The following is a 14,546-nucleotide window of genomic DNA, read 5'->3' as shown; positions in this document are numbered from 1 at the left end:
TAGATCCTAATATAAACACAAATGTCTTGTTTTTTGCAGAAGTACCAAGTCCACCACTGAAACTTGGAGTTGCAAATGTCACTAAAGACAGTGTTACACTTGCCTGGACAAGACCAGAATATGACAGTGGAAGCAGGGTCACTGGTTACCTCATTGATGCTGTGGAGAAGGGTCAGACCAAGTGGGTGAAATGTGCAACTGTGAGGACCTTGACTCATACCATCAAGAGCCTGAGAGAAGGGGCTGAGTACTTCTTCAGAGTTCGTGCTGAAAACCATGCTGGACTCAGTGAACCTAAGGAAATGATTGTTCCAGTTATTGTCAAGGAGATACAGGGTAAATTTTCTTTATTTACTTTAAAATTTCCAAAAAACATAATTTGTTTTTGTTTTAGTAAATTTCACTATTTTAGACATATTAAAAGTTTGGTGTTTAATCAGTTAAGTGTGTGTTAATTTTAAGGTATATTTTATCATTCTTCATAGTCTTGTACTGTTTTTTTTTCTAACAGAGGCTCCAGAATTTGACTTAAAGAATTACCCCAAGAATACAGTATATGTAAAAGCAGGATCTGACCTGACATTTGAGATTCCTCTTACTGGCAAACCCATGCCAAAGGTGACAATATCCAAAAACAATGTTGTCATCAAAGGGTCCAAGAGACTTCTGACAGAAGTGACTCCTGATAGCCTACTTATAACTTTAAATGAAAGCATTTCAAGTGATGCTGGAAAATATGAAGTCACTGCCTCAAATGGAGGGGGAACAACCAAGATTTCTCTTATTTTCATTGTGCTGGATAAACCTGGACCTCCAGTTGGTCCAGTTCAGATTGGAGAGGTTGGAGAGACCACAGTATGTCTAAAGTGGGATCCTCCAGAATATGATGGTGGAAGTCCTGTTACCAACTATGTTGTTATGAAACGTGAAACAAGTACTCCTGCTTGGGTAGAGGTGTCAACTAACATCGCCAGGAGTGCTATCAAGGTGACTAAGCTAACCAAGGGGGAGGAGTATCAGTTCAGAATCAAGGCTGAGAATCGCTATGGTCTAAGCAGCCACATTGACAGCAAACCAGTCATGATCCAACTACCTTACAGTAAGTCATTGAGTCAGTTTGATAAAGATTTATCTGGTTTTATGACTCATTATTTTTCTTAACTGCTTTAACAAAATGTTGGTGTCTTTCAGTAATCCCGGGTCCTCCATCCACCCCATGGGTTAGCTTTGTTTCCAGAGAGAGTTTGACAGTGTGCTGGAATGAGCCAGTCAGTGATGGCGGAAGCCCTGTAGTTGGGTATCACCTTCAAATGAAAGAGAGAAGCAGCATCATCTGGCAGAAGGTTAATAAAACAGCAATACCAGGAAACCAGTGGCGAGTTACAAATATCTGTCCAGGCCTCATCTATGAATTCAAGGTAGCAGCTGAAAATGCTGCTGGTATCGGAAAGATGAGCAAGACATCTGAAGAGGTGCTTGCAATTGATGCCTGTGGTAAGTCTTTAATTTCATAGTTCAATTTTACCCTTATTAGACATGTTCAATGTATACATAATTTTATATGTAATGTTGGTAGATTTCTAATAAACATAGTATCCAAAGCTACTTTTAATGTATCCCTTTTTTCATTTGACTTGGATGTTTTCCACATTGATGTTGTAGATCCCCCAGCAAATGTTCGTGTCACAGAAGTCACAAAGAACTCTGTCAGCCTGACTTGGCAGAGACCAGCATTTGATGGAGGCAGCAAGATAACTGGCTACAGTGTGGAGAGAAGGGAAGCTCCTAATGGCAGATGGGTGAAGGCCAACTTTACAAACATCATTGAATTGGGCTTCACTGCATATGGACTCACTCAAGATGAATCTTATGAGTTCAGAGTTTATGCTAAGAATGCTGTTGGATCTGTCAGCAACCCTTCTCTTATTGCTGGCCCCGTCACCTGTGTTGATGCATGTGGTAGGCTATGGATTCATTTTTGCATATTTATGTTTTGTTGATAACTGTGGTTGATATTTACAATTATTTTTTTCTTACAGGTGCCCCAGCTATTGATCTTCCTCCTGAGTATCTGGATGTGGTCCAGTATAAAGCTGGGGCTTCAGTAAAACTTAGAGTAGAAATTTTTGCCAAGCCTCTGCCAACTATTGTGTGGCTCAAGGATGGAAAGGAGCTGGTATCCTCTTCTACAGTGTCTGTTGAAAGCACAACAGACTCTTCTGCTGTTTTGATTAAGGATGCAACTCGCTTTGACACAGGCTCATATGAGATTAAGATAAAAAATGTTTTGGGATCAGCTTCTGCTACAATCAGGATTGAAATCCTTGGTATGTTGAGCACTTAAATTTCTGCTGAGATCTCCTTATTTTATGAATCACCCAGTTTGTCAGAGGTTGATACAGGGATATACAGTTGATGATCATGTGTCTTTTGACTCTCTTTTTAGACAAACCTGGACCCCCCTCTGGCCTTATCAATTTCAACTCCATAACAGCAGACCGGATAATCTTCAGCTGGGAACCAGTTCCAGAGTCTGACCAGGGAGGTTCCAAAGTTACCCACTATATTGTTGAGAAGCGTGAAACCAGCAGAGTGGTCTGGTCAACTGTTTCAGATAGACATGAGAATACACACATCACAGTCGGAAAGTTGGTGCGTGGAAATGAGTATGTTTTCAGAGTGATGGGAGTTAACAAATTTGGAGTTGGAGAGCCTCTCGAGTCTGAACCGGTCATCGCTAAGAATGCCTTTGGTAAGTTTTTTTGTTCAATTACAATAAAGTTAATCCTTTCCTCATCAGTCATTACTAAATATCCTATTTTTCCATCTGTTTATTCTCACATTTATTTCATTATTGGCTGTCATTTTCATTTCATTTGCCTTAATATTTAATTTTGTCTTTTTCTATAGTAACTCCTGGCCAACCTCATACTCCGGAAGTAAATACGACCACCAAGACCACAATGCTAGTAGAATGGGACAAACCTGGAGTGGATGGTGGTAGCCCTGTGACTGGCTACTATCTAGAGAGACGGGATAAGAAGAGCTTGCGCTGGATCAGAGTGTATAAAGATCCGATCACTGACATCAAACAGATGGTGTACCACCTGACAGAAGGAAATGAGTATCAGTATCGTGTCTGTGCCATTAACAAAGCTGGGGAGGGACCATTCTCTGATGTATCAGACTATTATAAGGCTGCTGACCCAGTTGGTATGTGAAAAATAACTTTAAAAACAAATCATCACACTTAAGCTACTCCCCCAACTAATGATTTTAATTTCACAGATCCACCAGATGAGCCTTGCAAGCTAAAGGTTGTGGACTCAACAAAGACATCCATCACCCTGGGTTGGTCTAAACCTGAATGGGATGGAGGTAGCGAGGTTACTAGTTATATGGTGGAGAAGCTTGTTGAAGGAGAGAAAGACTGGGCCATGGTTACTTCCAAGGGTGAGGTTAAGACTACAGAGTACACAGTTCACGATCTAAAACCAGATACAAACTACTTCTTCAGAGTCTCTGCTGTGAACTGTGCTGGCCGCGGAGAACCTTTAGAGATGACTGAGCCTGTGCAGGCCAAAGATATCCTGGGTAATGTAAAAAGATTATTTAAAATTGCTTACATGCTTTGTTTGTTTTTTGTCAATCTGTGTAACACTGTAAATTTGTATGCCCTTCACAGAGGAAGCACAGATTGACTCAGATGTTGCCATGAGAACTCATTATATTGTCAAGGCTGGTAAAGATGTGGAGTTGTCTGTTCCATTGAAGGGCAGACCTGCTCCCACTGCTTCCTGGAGCAAAGGAGAAGAATGCATAGATCGCAATCCCAAATATGAGTTCCATCACTCAGACACAACAACTGTGCTCATTATGCGTGAAGTGACCAGACTTGACACTGGAAAATACACAGTCAAGATAGAGAATGGCGTCGGACAACCAAAAACACTATCTCTGTCTGTGAAGGTACAGGATACCCCAGCTCAGTGCAGAAACTTGGTTATGAAGGATGTTACCCGTGGAAAAGTCACCCTCTGCTGGGACCCTCCACTCCTTGATGGTGGTGCTGAGATCACAAACTACATTGTTGAGAAGAGGGACTCCTCTAAGAGATCATACTCTGCAGTGACAAACAAATGCACAAATACTACATACACTATTGAAGATCTCTCAGAAAAGACAACTTTCTTCTTCCGTGTCTTAGCAGAAAATGAGAATGGTATTGGTGATCCATGTGAAACACAGGAGCCTGTCAAGGCTACAGAAACTCCAGGACCAGTCAAAGAAATTTCTATGAAAGATTCATCTAAGACCTCTGTGACACTACAGTGGCTAAAGCCTGATTACGATGGAGGCAGCATCATCTCTGACTATGTCATTGAGAAAAAGCTTAAGGATGATGAGTGGTCAATGGGAGGAGTCAGCAGACAATGTGAATTTGAGGTCAAGAATCTCAAGGAGCACTCTGAGGTGTTCTTCAGAGTTGCAGCCAGAAATGAGAAGGGACAGGGTGATTTTGTTGAGCATGGCCCTATCAAGGTCATTGACTACATCATCACTCCTGAGGCAGACCTCAGAGAATACCCAGGTGGTAGCCTCAGTGTGCGTTTGGGTCATAATGTTCATATTGAGTTGCCATACAGAGGCAAGCCCAGACCTGCTGTGCAGTGGTTAAAGGACAGCCTGCCTCTGAAGGAAAGTGACCAAGTTCGATTTAAGACAACTGAAAACAAAGCCACTCTAATGATTAAGAATGTAAAGAAGGAGAATGAAGGTAAATACACCCTGAGTCTTGACAACAAGATCAACAGGAAATCTTTCCACATCTTTGTCGTTACTCTTGGTCCACCATCAAAGCCAGTTGGTCCCATTCGCCTGGATGAAGTCAGAGCTGACAATATCATGATCTCCTGGGATGAGCCTAATGATAATGGTGGTGGAGACATTACTTGTTACATAGTGGAGAAACGAGACACCTCACAGTCTAACTGGAAGATGGCTTCCTCCCATGTTGAGGGTACTCAGTTTAGAGTCCCCAATTTGATCAAGGGTGTCCAATACCAGTTCAGAGTGTGTGCTGAAAACCGATATGGTGTGAGTGAGCCTCTAATCTCACAAATGGTTATTGCCAAGCACCAATTCAGACCTCCAGGACCGCCAGGAAAACCAGTTGTTTACAATGTTACTAATGATGGCATGACAATCCAGTGGGAAAAACCAATCTATGATGGTGGAACCCCCATCCAGGGATATCATGTGGAGAAAAAAGAAAAGAATAGCATCATGTGGCAAAAAGTGAACACTGTCCTTATAAAAGAAATGGATTACAGGATTTTGGAACTCATAGAAGGTCTTGAGTACACTTTTAGAGTCTATGCTCAAAATGATGCTGGTTTTAGCCGAATGAGTGATGAAAGCAAGCCAACAATGGCTGTGAGTCCTGTTGGTAAGTCTTTGTGAAGATAATGCAAAATTATTTTGTTGGAATTATGTGTTTAGCATGATAGCTTATTAAATCTAATATAAATGCAATGTCTTTTAGACCCACCTGGCCAACCTGATTACATTGATGTAACCAGTGACTCAGTAACACTAAAATGGGATGCCCCTAAACGTGATGGCGGTAGCAAGATAACAAGCTACAGCATTGAGAAACGTCAAGGACATGGTCGCTGGTTCAAGGCCAATCTGACTGAAGTACATGACTGTCAGTACACTGTCACCGGGTTGACAACAAATGAGCGCTACGAGTTCAGAGTCATTGCTAGAAATGCAATAGGCATTGTCAGTCCCCCATCCAACTCTTCTGGTTTTATTGCTGTACGAAGTGAAAATGGTGAGTTACAAAAATTGTAAATATATTACACTAAAACTAATAGGTATAATGTATGCACACCAGTTTTTAGATTAATGTATTCAAAAAACAACTTACTATTTTTTACTGCTGCACGTTAAAAACTAACATTAATTTTCTTCAATCAGCTCCTCCAAATATTGAGTTTGGCCCCGAGTACTTTGAGGGTTTGACAGTAAAGGCAGGAGATAACATCCGGGTGAAAGTGACTGTCACTGGACGCCCAGTTCCGAAAGTTGTCTGGTTCAAAGATGATGTGGAGATTACCAAAAAGATGATGGACATTATTACTGTTCCTGGATCCAGCACTCTGTTTGTCCGAGATGCTGACCGCACACACCGTGGCCTATACACTGTAGAAGCTACCAATGGATCTGGAACCAAAAAGGAGACTATTCTAATTCAAGTACAAGGTAATACCAATATTAATTAGTCTGGTAATTAAATGCTTTTTGCCAGTGTGCTTTTTATTTATCCTTCTAGTCTGTTTTATTTTAATTATCTCAATGTGACTCTGTAATACAGACACTCCAGGGGAACCAGTAGGACCAATCACCTTCACAAATATCTCAGAGGGCAAGTGCACTCTGTCTTGGAATCCACCAGAAAATGATGGCTGCTCTGAGATTACACATTACATCATTGAAAAACGGGAAACTGCCAAAATTTCCTGGGCCTTAGTGTCTGATGAATGTAAGGAGTGTGCTTTTAATGCCACCAAGCTCATCAAGTCCAATGAGTACCAGTTCAGGGTGTCTGCAGTTAACAAGTTTGGTGTTGGTAGGCCCCTGGAATCCAGTCCTGTCATTGCACAATTGCAATACAGTAAGTAGAAAATTCCTAAAGTCTTGAAAATATACAAAATATGTTCTACATTTTATAGATTCTACTTAAATTGTTCATGTTTATTTGATTATTGATCTCCAAAATGTTTTCTCCCAGCAACTCCTGATGCCCCAGGAACTCCTGATGCCACTGAGGTGACAGGAGAGAGCATAACACTGTCCTGGACTCCTCCAACATCTGATGGAGGCAACCCTATTCAGCACTATATTCTAGAGAAAAGAGAAAAGAAAACCGTTCGGTTCTACAAGGTGATCACCAAAAAACCTATCATTGAATGTGCTCACAAGGTGCTTAACCTATCAGAAGATATGGAATACGAGTTCCGAGTCATGGCTGTCAACGACGCTGGCGTTGGGCCTCCTAGCAACATCTCTTTGCCAATCAAGGCTGCTGAACCTAAAGACATTCCATGTGCTCCATCTGTGGTTTGCGTGTCAGACTCCACAAACACTTCCATTAGTTTGGAATGGACCAAACCAGTTGATGATGGAGGCATGGAGATCATTGGCTACATCATTGAAATGGTGAAGGGAGAGGGCACTGAATGGAAGAGAGTAAATGAGGAACTTGTGTCAGAAACTAATTATGTGGTGAAAGGTCTACAGACAGGAGCTGAGTACAAATTCCGTGTTGCAGCAGTTAATCATATAGGCAGAGGTGAAGACAAGGAGATTCCAGAACCTGCTCAGGCTGTTGATAGGTTAACACCACCACAGGTGGACATTGATGCCACATTTAAGCAGACACACATAGTCAAGGCTGGAAGTTCTATATGTTTGGGCATTCACTTCCGAGGAAAGCCCATTCCTTCTGCTACATGGGTGAAGGAGGAAGGAGAGCTAAGTGGAATGTCAGAGATCACAACTATTGATGGTTACAGCTCTTTAAGCATCGAAAACTGCTCTAGATATGACACAGGCAAATACACAGTTAACCTGGAGAATTCCAGTGGTAGTAAGGCTGTTACCTTTGTGGTAAAAGTAATGGATACACCTGGACCGCCAGAGGCCGTAGCTTTCAAGGAAGTCTCCAGAGGATCAGTCACACTTGTCTGGAAGCCACCTGTCAATGACGGTGGAGCTCGTATTCATCACTATATTGTTGAGAGGCGTGAGGCTAGTCGACGGACATGGCAGCAATCTGGTGGCAAATGCACACAGGGTATTCTCAAGATCCAGGATCTGCTGGAGGGAGTTCCTTATTTCTTCAGAGTCTCAGCTGAAAACCACCATGGTCTGGGTGAGGCCTTTGAGCTAACTGAACCAGTCATTGCCACAGCAGAGCCATCATCTCCAAAGAGACTGGATATCATCGATACCACAGATAATTCTGTGTTACTAGGCTGGTTGAAGCCAGAACATGATGGTGGCAGCCGCATTCAGGGTTATCTTATTGAGGCTAGACCAAAGGGTGGAGACAAATGGGTAGTGGTTGGAAACACCAAGAATCTTACCTTTGCTGTTGAAAAGCTCAATAAGGGTGATGAGTATGACTTCCGTGTGAAGGCTAAAAATGAAGCAGGTTATAGTTTACCAAAGAAAACTCTGGCGCCTGTGCTGGTAAAGGAGCCTCATATTGAGCCTGCTGCTGACCTTAGTGAGATACCCAACCAGCTTATCACATGCAGGTCTGGCAGCACATTCACCATTGATGTTCCTATCAGTGGAAGGCCTGCTCCTAAGGTCTCATGGAAGTTGGAAGAAATGAGACTAAAGAACTCAGACAGAGTCACCATCAAAGTAACTAAAGACAGAGCTAGTATCTCAGTCAAAGAAGCCATGAGAGGAGATGGAGGAAAATACTATCTTACGCTGGAAAATGTAACAGGAACCAAGACATTTACGGTTGAAGTTAACGTTACAGGCAGACCAAGTCCTCCATCTGGACCAATTGAAATTTCCTCCATCTCCTCTGAGTCCTGCATTGTTAATTGGCAACCGCCTGAGGATGATGGTGGCACTGACATCACCAACTACATTGTGGAGAAGCGTGAATCTGGCTCCACGGCTTGGCAGTTGATCAACTCCAGTGTGAAACGCACATCTCTTCATGTTGGTCATCTGACCAAATATATGCAATACACATTCAGAGTCTCAGCTGAGAACCGATTTGGGGTCAGCAAGCCCACCGAGTCCGAGACGATCGTTGCAGAACATCCCTTCTGTAAGTGTTACCCTCAAGTTTTTTCTTTCTTTGAAATTATGTGGTTTTATACTACATTAATACATATCTCAAATCTTACAATCATTACTACACTGTAATAACCAAACTCTTTGTTTAAATACAGCACCTCCAGGACCCCCAACAAAACCTTCAGTCTTTAATGTCACAGCAAACACAATGACTCTAAGATGGGAGGAACCCTACCATGATGGTGGAAGCAAGGTGACAGGCTACTGGATTGAAAAGAAGGAGAGGAACAATATATTGTGGGTTAGGGAAAATAAGATCCCATGCTTTGAATGCTACTACAAGGTGGAAGGCCTAGTTGAAGGCCTGCAATACCAGTTCAGGGTTTATGCCATGAACAGTGCAGGACTCAGCAAAGCCAGTGAGGCCTCTAAGGGAGCAGTTGCTCAAAATCCAGTTGGTACGTTTTGCCAGAAGTATAATGTTACATATAATATGATGTTTTTCTGCTAAGAAATGTGTTGTTCTATCCTATCTGACAAAAATCTTTTGACTGGCATTTAGATCCACCAAGTAAACCTGAAGTTACCAAGGTTACAAGAACCACTGTCTCCTTGAAATGGTCAGCTCCATTGAATGATGGCGGTAGTCCAATTGTTGGCTACATCATCGAACGAAAGCCCTACACTTTGACAGGCGAGGGCCGCTGGCTCAAGTGTAACTACACCAATGTAACAGATCATTTCTTCACTGTTACCGCCCTGGGAGAGGGAGAGGCCTATGAATTTAGGGTGATCGCAAAGAATGCCAACCAAGTCTTCAGCACACCATCTGAATCCACAGGGTCTGTGCAGTGCAAGACTGATTTTGGTAAGAGTTTATTCCATGGAAATCTCCAATACTCTATTAAGCACAACTTCAGACATGATAGTTAGATACAACTACATTGATTTTATTTTGTGCAATGTCTGTTTGAACATACTAACAGCCAGACCATGACCAAGGTACATCTGAATATGAGAACAGTAAAACTGAAGTGACGGTTGATAATTGTCAAATTTATGTCCACTTAACAGAACCACCAAAGGCCAATTTGGACAGCAAACTTCTCTCTGAAACTGTAATGGTCAGAGCTGGTTCAGACCTGGTTCTGGATGCTGCAGTGGGAGGTAGACCTGATCCAAAGGCTTTCTGGTCCAAGGGCAACAGGGAACTGGAGATGTGTGAAAAATATCACCTGCAGTACAGCCCTACCAGAGCTATGGCCATTATTAAATTTTGTGACAGAGATGATACTGGAAAATACATCCTAACAGCCAGAAACGTGAGTGGAACCAAGACTGCAGAGGTCAATGTCAAAGTGCTTGGTAAGTATTTTGTTTATTTGTTTACCATCTGAATTATTTGTAATTTGATAACTCTTGGCACATTTTTGCAAAGTGACTTACTCTAAATATGTCTGTTTTTGGCTAGACACACCTGGAGTGTGTGAAGGCAACATTGAAATCAGCAAGATAACAGAAGAGTCATGCACTCTAAGCTGGAAGCCTCCTCTTGAGGATGGCGGAGATGACATTACACACTACATTGTAGAGAGGCGTGATACCAACAGACTGAACTGGGTGATCATGAATGCTGAGTGCAAGGAGCTGACATGCAACATCACTGGTTTGTTCAAGAACACAGAGTACTTGTTCAGAGTTCGTGGAGTCAACAAGTATGGTTCTGGCGTTTATCTCCAGTCACAGCCGATGGTGGCCAAAAACACATTCAGTAAGTACAAGTGAAACTATTGAAAACAAATCCCTAAACGTGTGGATTTAAAATATCAAAATGCCAGTTTAATTTACCCAGGATTATGTTGTCTATTCTATTGTCTCAAGGTATTTAAACTACAATCAAAAAGACTAATCTTACCAAAGAGAAAGGCATGAAACAAATCAGCTCACTACCACTAAAGTCTCTTTTTGTTATCTGTTCCTTAGCTGTGCCCACTCCTCCTGGAACCCCAGAGATCCTAGTTTCAGGAAAGGATTTTGCCACTATAGAGTGGCTAAAGCCAGAAAATGATGGTGGTAGCCCAATAACTCATTACCTGGTTGAAAGACATGAGAGAAAGAGTGCCCGCTGGGTAAAGGTGAACAAGGATGGTGCTCACCTGGATACCACTCTAAAGGTGGCCGGTTTGACTGAAGGCAACATCTATCAGTTCAGAGTAACAGCCATAAACAAGGCCGGCGAGAGTGAACCCAGTGAGGTTTCTCTGTATGTTGTCTGCAGAGTGCCAACGAGTAAGTTTCATCATTGCCTTGAATAACATGTTACTTAAGATGTCAGAATTTACCTTCATATTAACTTTAATCTGTAAGTGTCATGATATTTTTTAAGACAGTAGTAAAGAGTAAAACCATATGTTATTAGTAAATAATTTAGAAGAGCTCATATAAACTTACCTACCTTTTCGTAGGCACTCCCGCACCTCCTTCTATTCCTCGAATCATCGACACCCATGCTGACAGCATTAGCCTTGCTTGGTCTCGACCTGTGGAAGATGGAGGTGCTGATGTCATTGGCTACATTCTGGAGATGCAGGAAGCTGGAGCAGAGGAATGGAAGAAGGCCCATGAGAAGACCTTGCGTTCTGCAGAGTATGTGGTGACTGGACTTTCTGCAGGCAAGAAGTATTGTTTCAGAGTGGCTGGTATCAATGTCAATGGAACAGGAGACTTTAGTGAACCATGTGCTGAGACTGAGCCAGTGGAAAGAATTGGTAAGTGTTTGAACAGGCCTCAGAAAATAAGTCTAAATATCAGCTGATTTCATTGATTTGTTTGCATTTGTCCCACAACAGAAAATTTTGTGTACACTAAAAAAAGTTCCTTAGACCAGAATTTTGCAACACATCATCTATCTCTTACAGAACCTCCTGATTTTGAGCTCCACGATGACCTCAAAAAGACAATCTGCTTGCGTGCTGGTGGCTCCCTCCGCTTATTTGTCAGTGTCACAGGTCGTCCTGCCCCTACCATAACATGGAGCAAACCTGGTGTTGACCTCCATAATAGAGGCTTCATTGAGGTCACAAACAAATCCACCACTCTCATAATTGACAAGGTTCATCGCTATGATGCTGGCAAGTACACGCTGTTGGCTGAGAACACTGCTGGGAAGCAGGAAGTCAGTATTCTTGTCAAGGTTTACGGTATGTTAGTATTACTATCTATAAATAATATTATTTAATTCTTTGATTTCCATTATATATTTGATATTGTTTTTATGAAGTTAACCCGATTTTTGAAAGTTTGTATTTTGACTAGAGACACTTTATATTCTTAGACACACCTGGACCAACTGGGCCAATCAAGATGAAAGAGCTCACTAAGGACTCTGCCACCATTTCCTGGGAAGCCCCAGCTGTGGATGGTGGTGCTCCTGTCAATAACTACATAATTGAAAGACGAGAGGCCTCAATGAGAGCCTACAAGACAGTAACTTCCAAGTGCAGTAAAACTTCCTATAAGATTGATAATCTGATGGAGGGAATGCTATATTACTTCCGTGTCCTCCCTGAAAACATTTATGGAATTGGAGAGCCCTGCGAGACTCCAGACGTCGTCCTGGTTTGTGAAGTTCCTCTTCCACCACATAAGTTTGAGATGTCAGATGTCACCAAGAGCACAGTCACTCTGTCTTGGGAAAAGCCAGAGCATGATGGTGGCAGTAGGTTGACAGGTTACATCATTGAAGCTTGCAAGTTTGGTACTGACAAGTGGATGAAGGTGGCAACACTGAAGCTCACAGACTTTGAGCACACCATAGAGAAACTGAATGAGAAAGAACAATATTTGTTCAGAATTAAAGCTGTCAACAGCAGAGGAGCCAGTGAGCCAAAAGAACTTGTTGCTGCTGTCACTGTCCAGGAACAGAGAGGTAACAAAAGAAAAAAGCTCTACTGCCCTTATTTTCATTTAAATCATTGCATAATTAAGATTTAGTGCAACATCCTGGCTGTTAATACTTCCCACTGAGGCAAACAATTTTTTTTTCTTTTAGTGATGCCTGCAGTAGACTTGTCCAGCATTCCCCAGAAGGTTGTTAATGTTTTGGCTGGTAAGACATTGGAGCTGGACCTCCCAATCATTGGCAGACCTCCTCCTGTTTCATCCTGGTATTTTGCGGACAACAAGATAAAGATAACAGATCGGGTGAAGGTCAAGAGCACTGGCAAGTTCTCCAAGTTAACTGTGTCTGACACTACCATTAATGACAGCGGTGACTACACACTAGAAGTCAAGAATGCTGTTGGAGTCATCACTGAGGTCATCAAGGTCATCATTCTCTGTAAGACATTTTTCCAACTATCATTTATTTATTTATTTATTCATTACTGTATTAATAGTCAAGTCAACACCAAACACATAACTGACATTTACTATTTAGTTAACGATCGTAGTCCACTTGAACTTTGTGTGTCATGAAAATATCATAACCTACAGGACACGTGTAAACTGACCATCATTTCTCTTTCTTCACTTTTTCAGCTAAACCAGATGAACCTCAAGGGCCTATACGATTTGATGAAATTGATGCCACTACTGTCACCTGCAGCTGGGATCCCCCAGTCAGAGATGGTGGAGCTCCCATTAGTGGTTATTTAGTAGAACAGCGTGATGCTCACAGGCCTGGCTGGGTGACTGTTTCTGACTCTGTGAGCAGACCGTTGTTCAGGTTTGAGAACCTCATTGAGGGAGATGAATATGTCTTCCGTGCAGCTGCTGTGAATCGCTATGGCACCGGAGAGTTCCTCCAGTCTGAGATTGTCACTTGTAGGAGCTTGAAAAGTAAGACTCTTAACATTAGCTATACATTATACTCTTGCTGTAAAATGCAGACCAGTATTATATGACAGCAGCAAAATGGTAACACAAGCTTCCTCCACAGATGTGCCTGGACCTCCTGGTCGTCCAATTACCTTTGATGTGTCTCGTGATGGAATGACTGTTGCTTGGGAGCCACCAGATGAAGACGGAGGTCTTGAGGTTTCTGGATACATCATTGAGCGCAAAGAAGTAAGGGCTGACCGATGGGTGCGTGCAAACAAGAACCCTGTCACTATGACCAGGTACAGGTCAACTGGGTTGATTGAAGGCCTGGAATATGAACATAGAATTACAGCCATTAACGCAAGAGGCCTGAGCAAACCAAGTTTGCCATCCAAGCCAGCAGTAGCAACAGATCCCATTGGTAAGCAAAAACTAACAAGACTTAAATATATAATTGGTTAAAATAAATATTAAAAAATCCCATCATTTAAAGTGTTGCCAAAACGAGAAGTAATGTTAAGCACAACTTAAGAAAGTCACAACATCTTGCATATGTTTTTTTCCTGTGCAGATCCACCCGGCTGTCCTCAAAACCCAAGAATCACAGATACTACCAAGTCATCTGTGTCACTTGCTTGGAGTCCACCTGATGATGAGGGAGATGCTAGAGTAGATGGTTATTTGATTGAGATGCAGAAGGTGGGCTCTGTGGCTTGGATCAAGTGCAACACCACTCCATCTCTCATATGCGAGTACACGCTGACCAACATGCCACAAGGAGAGGAGTTCAAATTCCGTGTAATGGCTTGTAATGCTGGTGGTTCTGGAGAACCTGCAGAAGTACCAGGAACGGTCAAAGTAACAGAAATGCTTGGTAGGAAACCACATCT

At 42.2% G+C, this 14,546-nt stretch overlaps 1 protein-coding gene across 25 annotated transcripts in view; it reads left to right on the top strand.

The window, feature by feature from the left end:
• Positions 1-14,546, top strand: part of LOC103152099 (titin) — a 155,193-nt gene that overhangs the window by 128,470 nt on the left and 12,177 nt on the right. For all 25 annotated transcript variants that reach the window (XM_016660865.1, XM_016660863.1, XM_016660857.1 and 22 more), the window contains 25 exons: positions 40-336; positions 512-1,099; positions 1,192-1,494; positions 1,663-1,959; positions 2,040-2,327; positions 2,447-2,752; positions 2,911-3,213; positions 3,289-3,594; positions 3,686-5,449; positions 5,546-5,839; positions 5,986-6,270; positions 6,383-6,682; positions 6,800-8,866; positions 8,991-9,293; positions 9,398-9,703; positions 9,910-10,200; positions 10,307-10,606; positions 10,819-11,124; positions 11,301-11,603; positions 11,754-12,035; positions 12,170-12,763; positions 12,887-13,174; positions 13,375-13,674; positions 13,775-14,077; positions 14,228-14,530. In XM_016660865.1, coding sequence (XP_016516351.1) covers positions 40-336; positions 512-1,099; positions 1,192-1,494; positions 1,663-1,959; positions 2,040-2,327; positions 2,447-2,752; positions 2,911-3,213; positions 3,289-3,594; positions 3,686-5,449; positions 5,546-5,839; positions 5,986-6,270; positions 6,383-6,682; positions 6,800-8,866; positions 8,991-9,293; positions 9,398-9,703; positions 9,910-10,200; positions 10,307-10,606; positions 10,819-11,124; positions 11,301-11,603; positions 11,754-12,035; positions 12,170-12,763; positions 12,887-13,174; positions 13,375-13,674; positions 13,775-14,077; positions 14,228-14,530 — 11,277 coding nt within the window. The remainder of the gene's footprint in view (positions 1-39; positions 337-511; positions 1,100-1,191; positions 1,495-1,662; positions 1,960-2,039; positions 2,328-2,446; positions 2,753-2,910; positions 3,214-3,288; positions 3,595-3,685; positions 5,450-5,545; positions 5,840-5,985; positions 6,271-6,382; positions 6,683-6,799; positions 8,867-8,990; positions 9,294-9,397; positions 9,704-9,909; positions 10,201-10,306; positions 10,607-10,818; positions 11,125-11,300; positions 11,604-11,753; positions 12,036-12,169; positions 12,764-12,886; positions 13,175-13,374; positions 13,675-13,774; positions 14,078-14,227; positions 14,531-14,546) is intronic.

The sequence above is a fragment of the Poecilia formosa genome, unplaced genomic scaffold, assembly GCF_000485575.1.
Source record: "Poecilia formosa unplaced genomic scaffold, Poecilia_formosa-5.1.2 Scaffold300, whole genome shotgun sequence".
In the NCBI taxonomy this organism is placed as follows: Eukaryota; Metazoa; Chordata; class Actinopteri; order Cyprinodontiformes; family Poeciliidae; genus Poecilia; species Poecilia formosa.
This window is presented reverse-complemented; position numbering and strand designations above follow the sequence as displayed.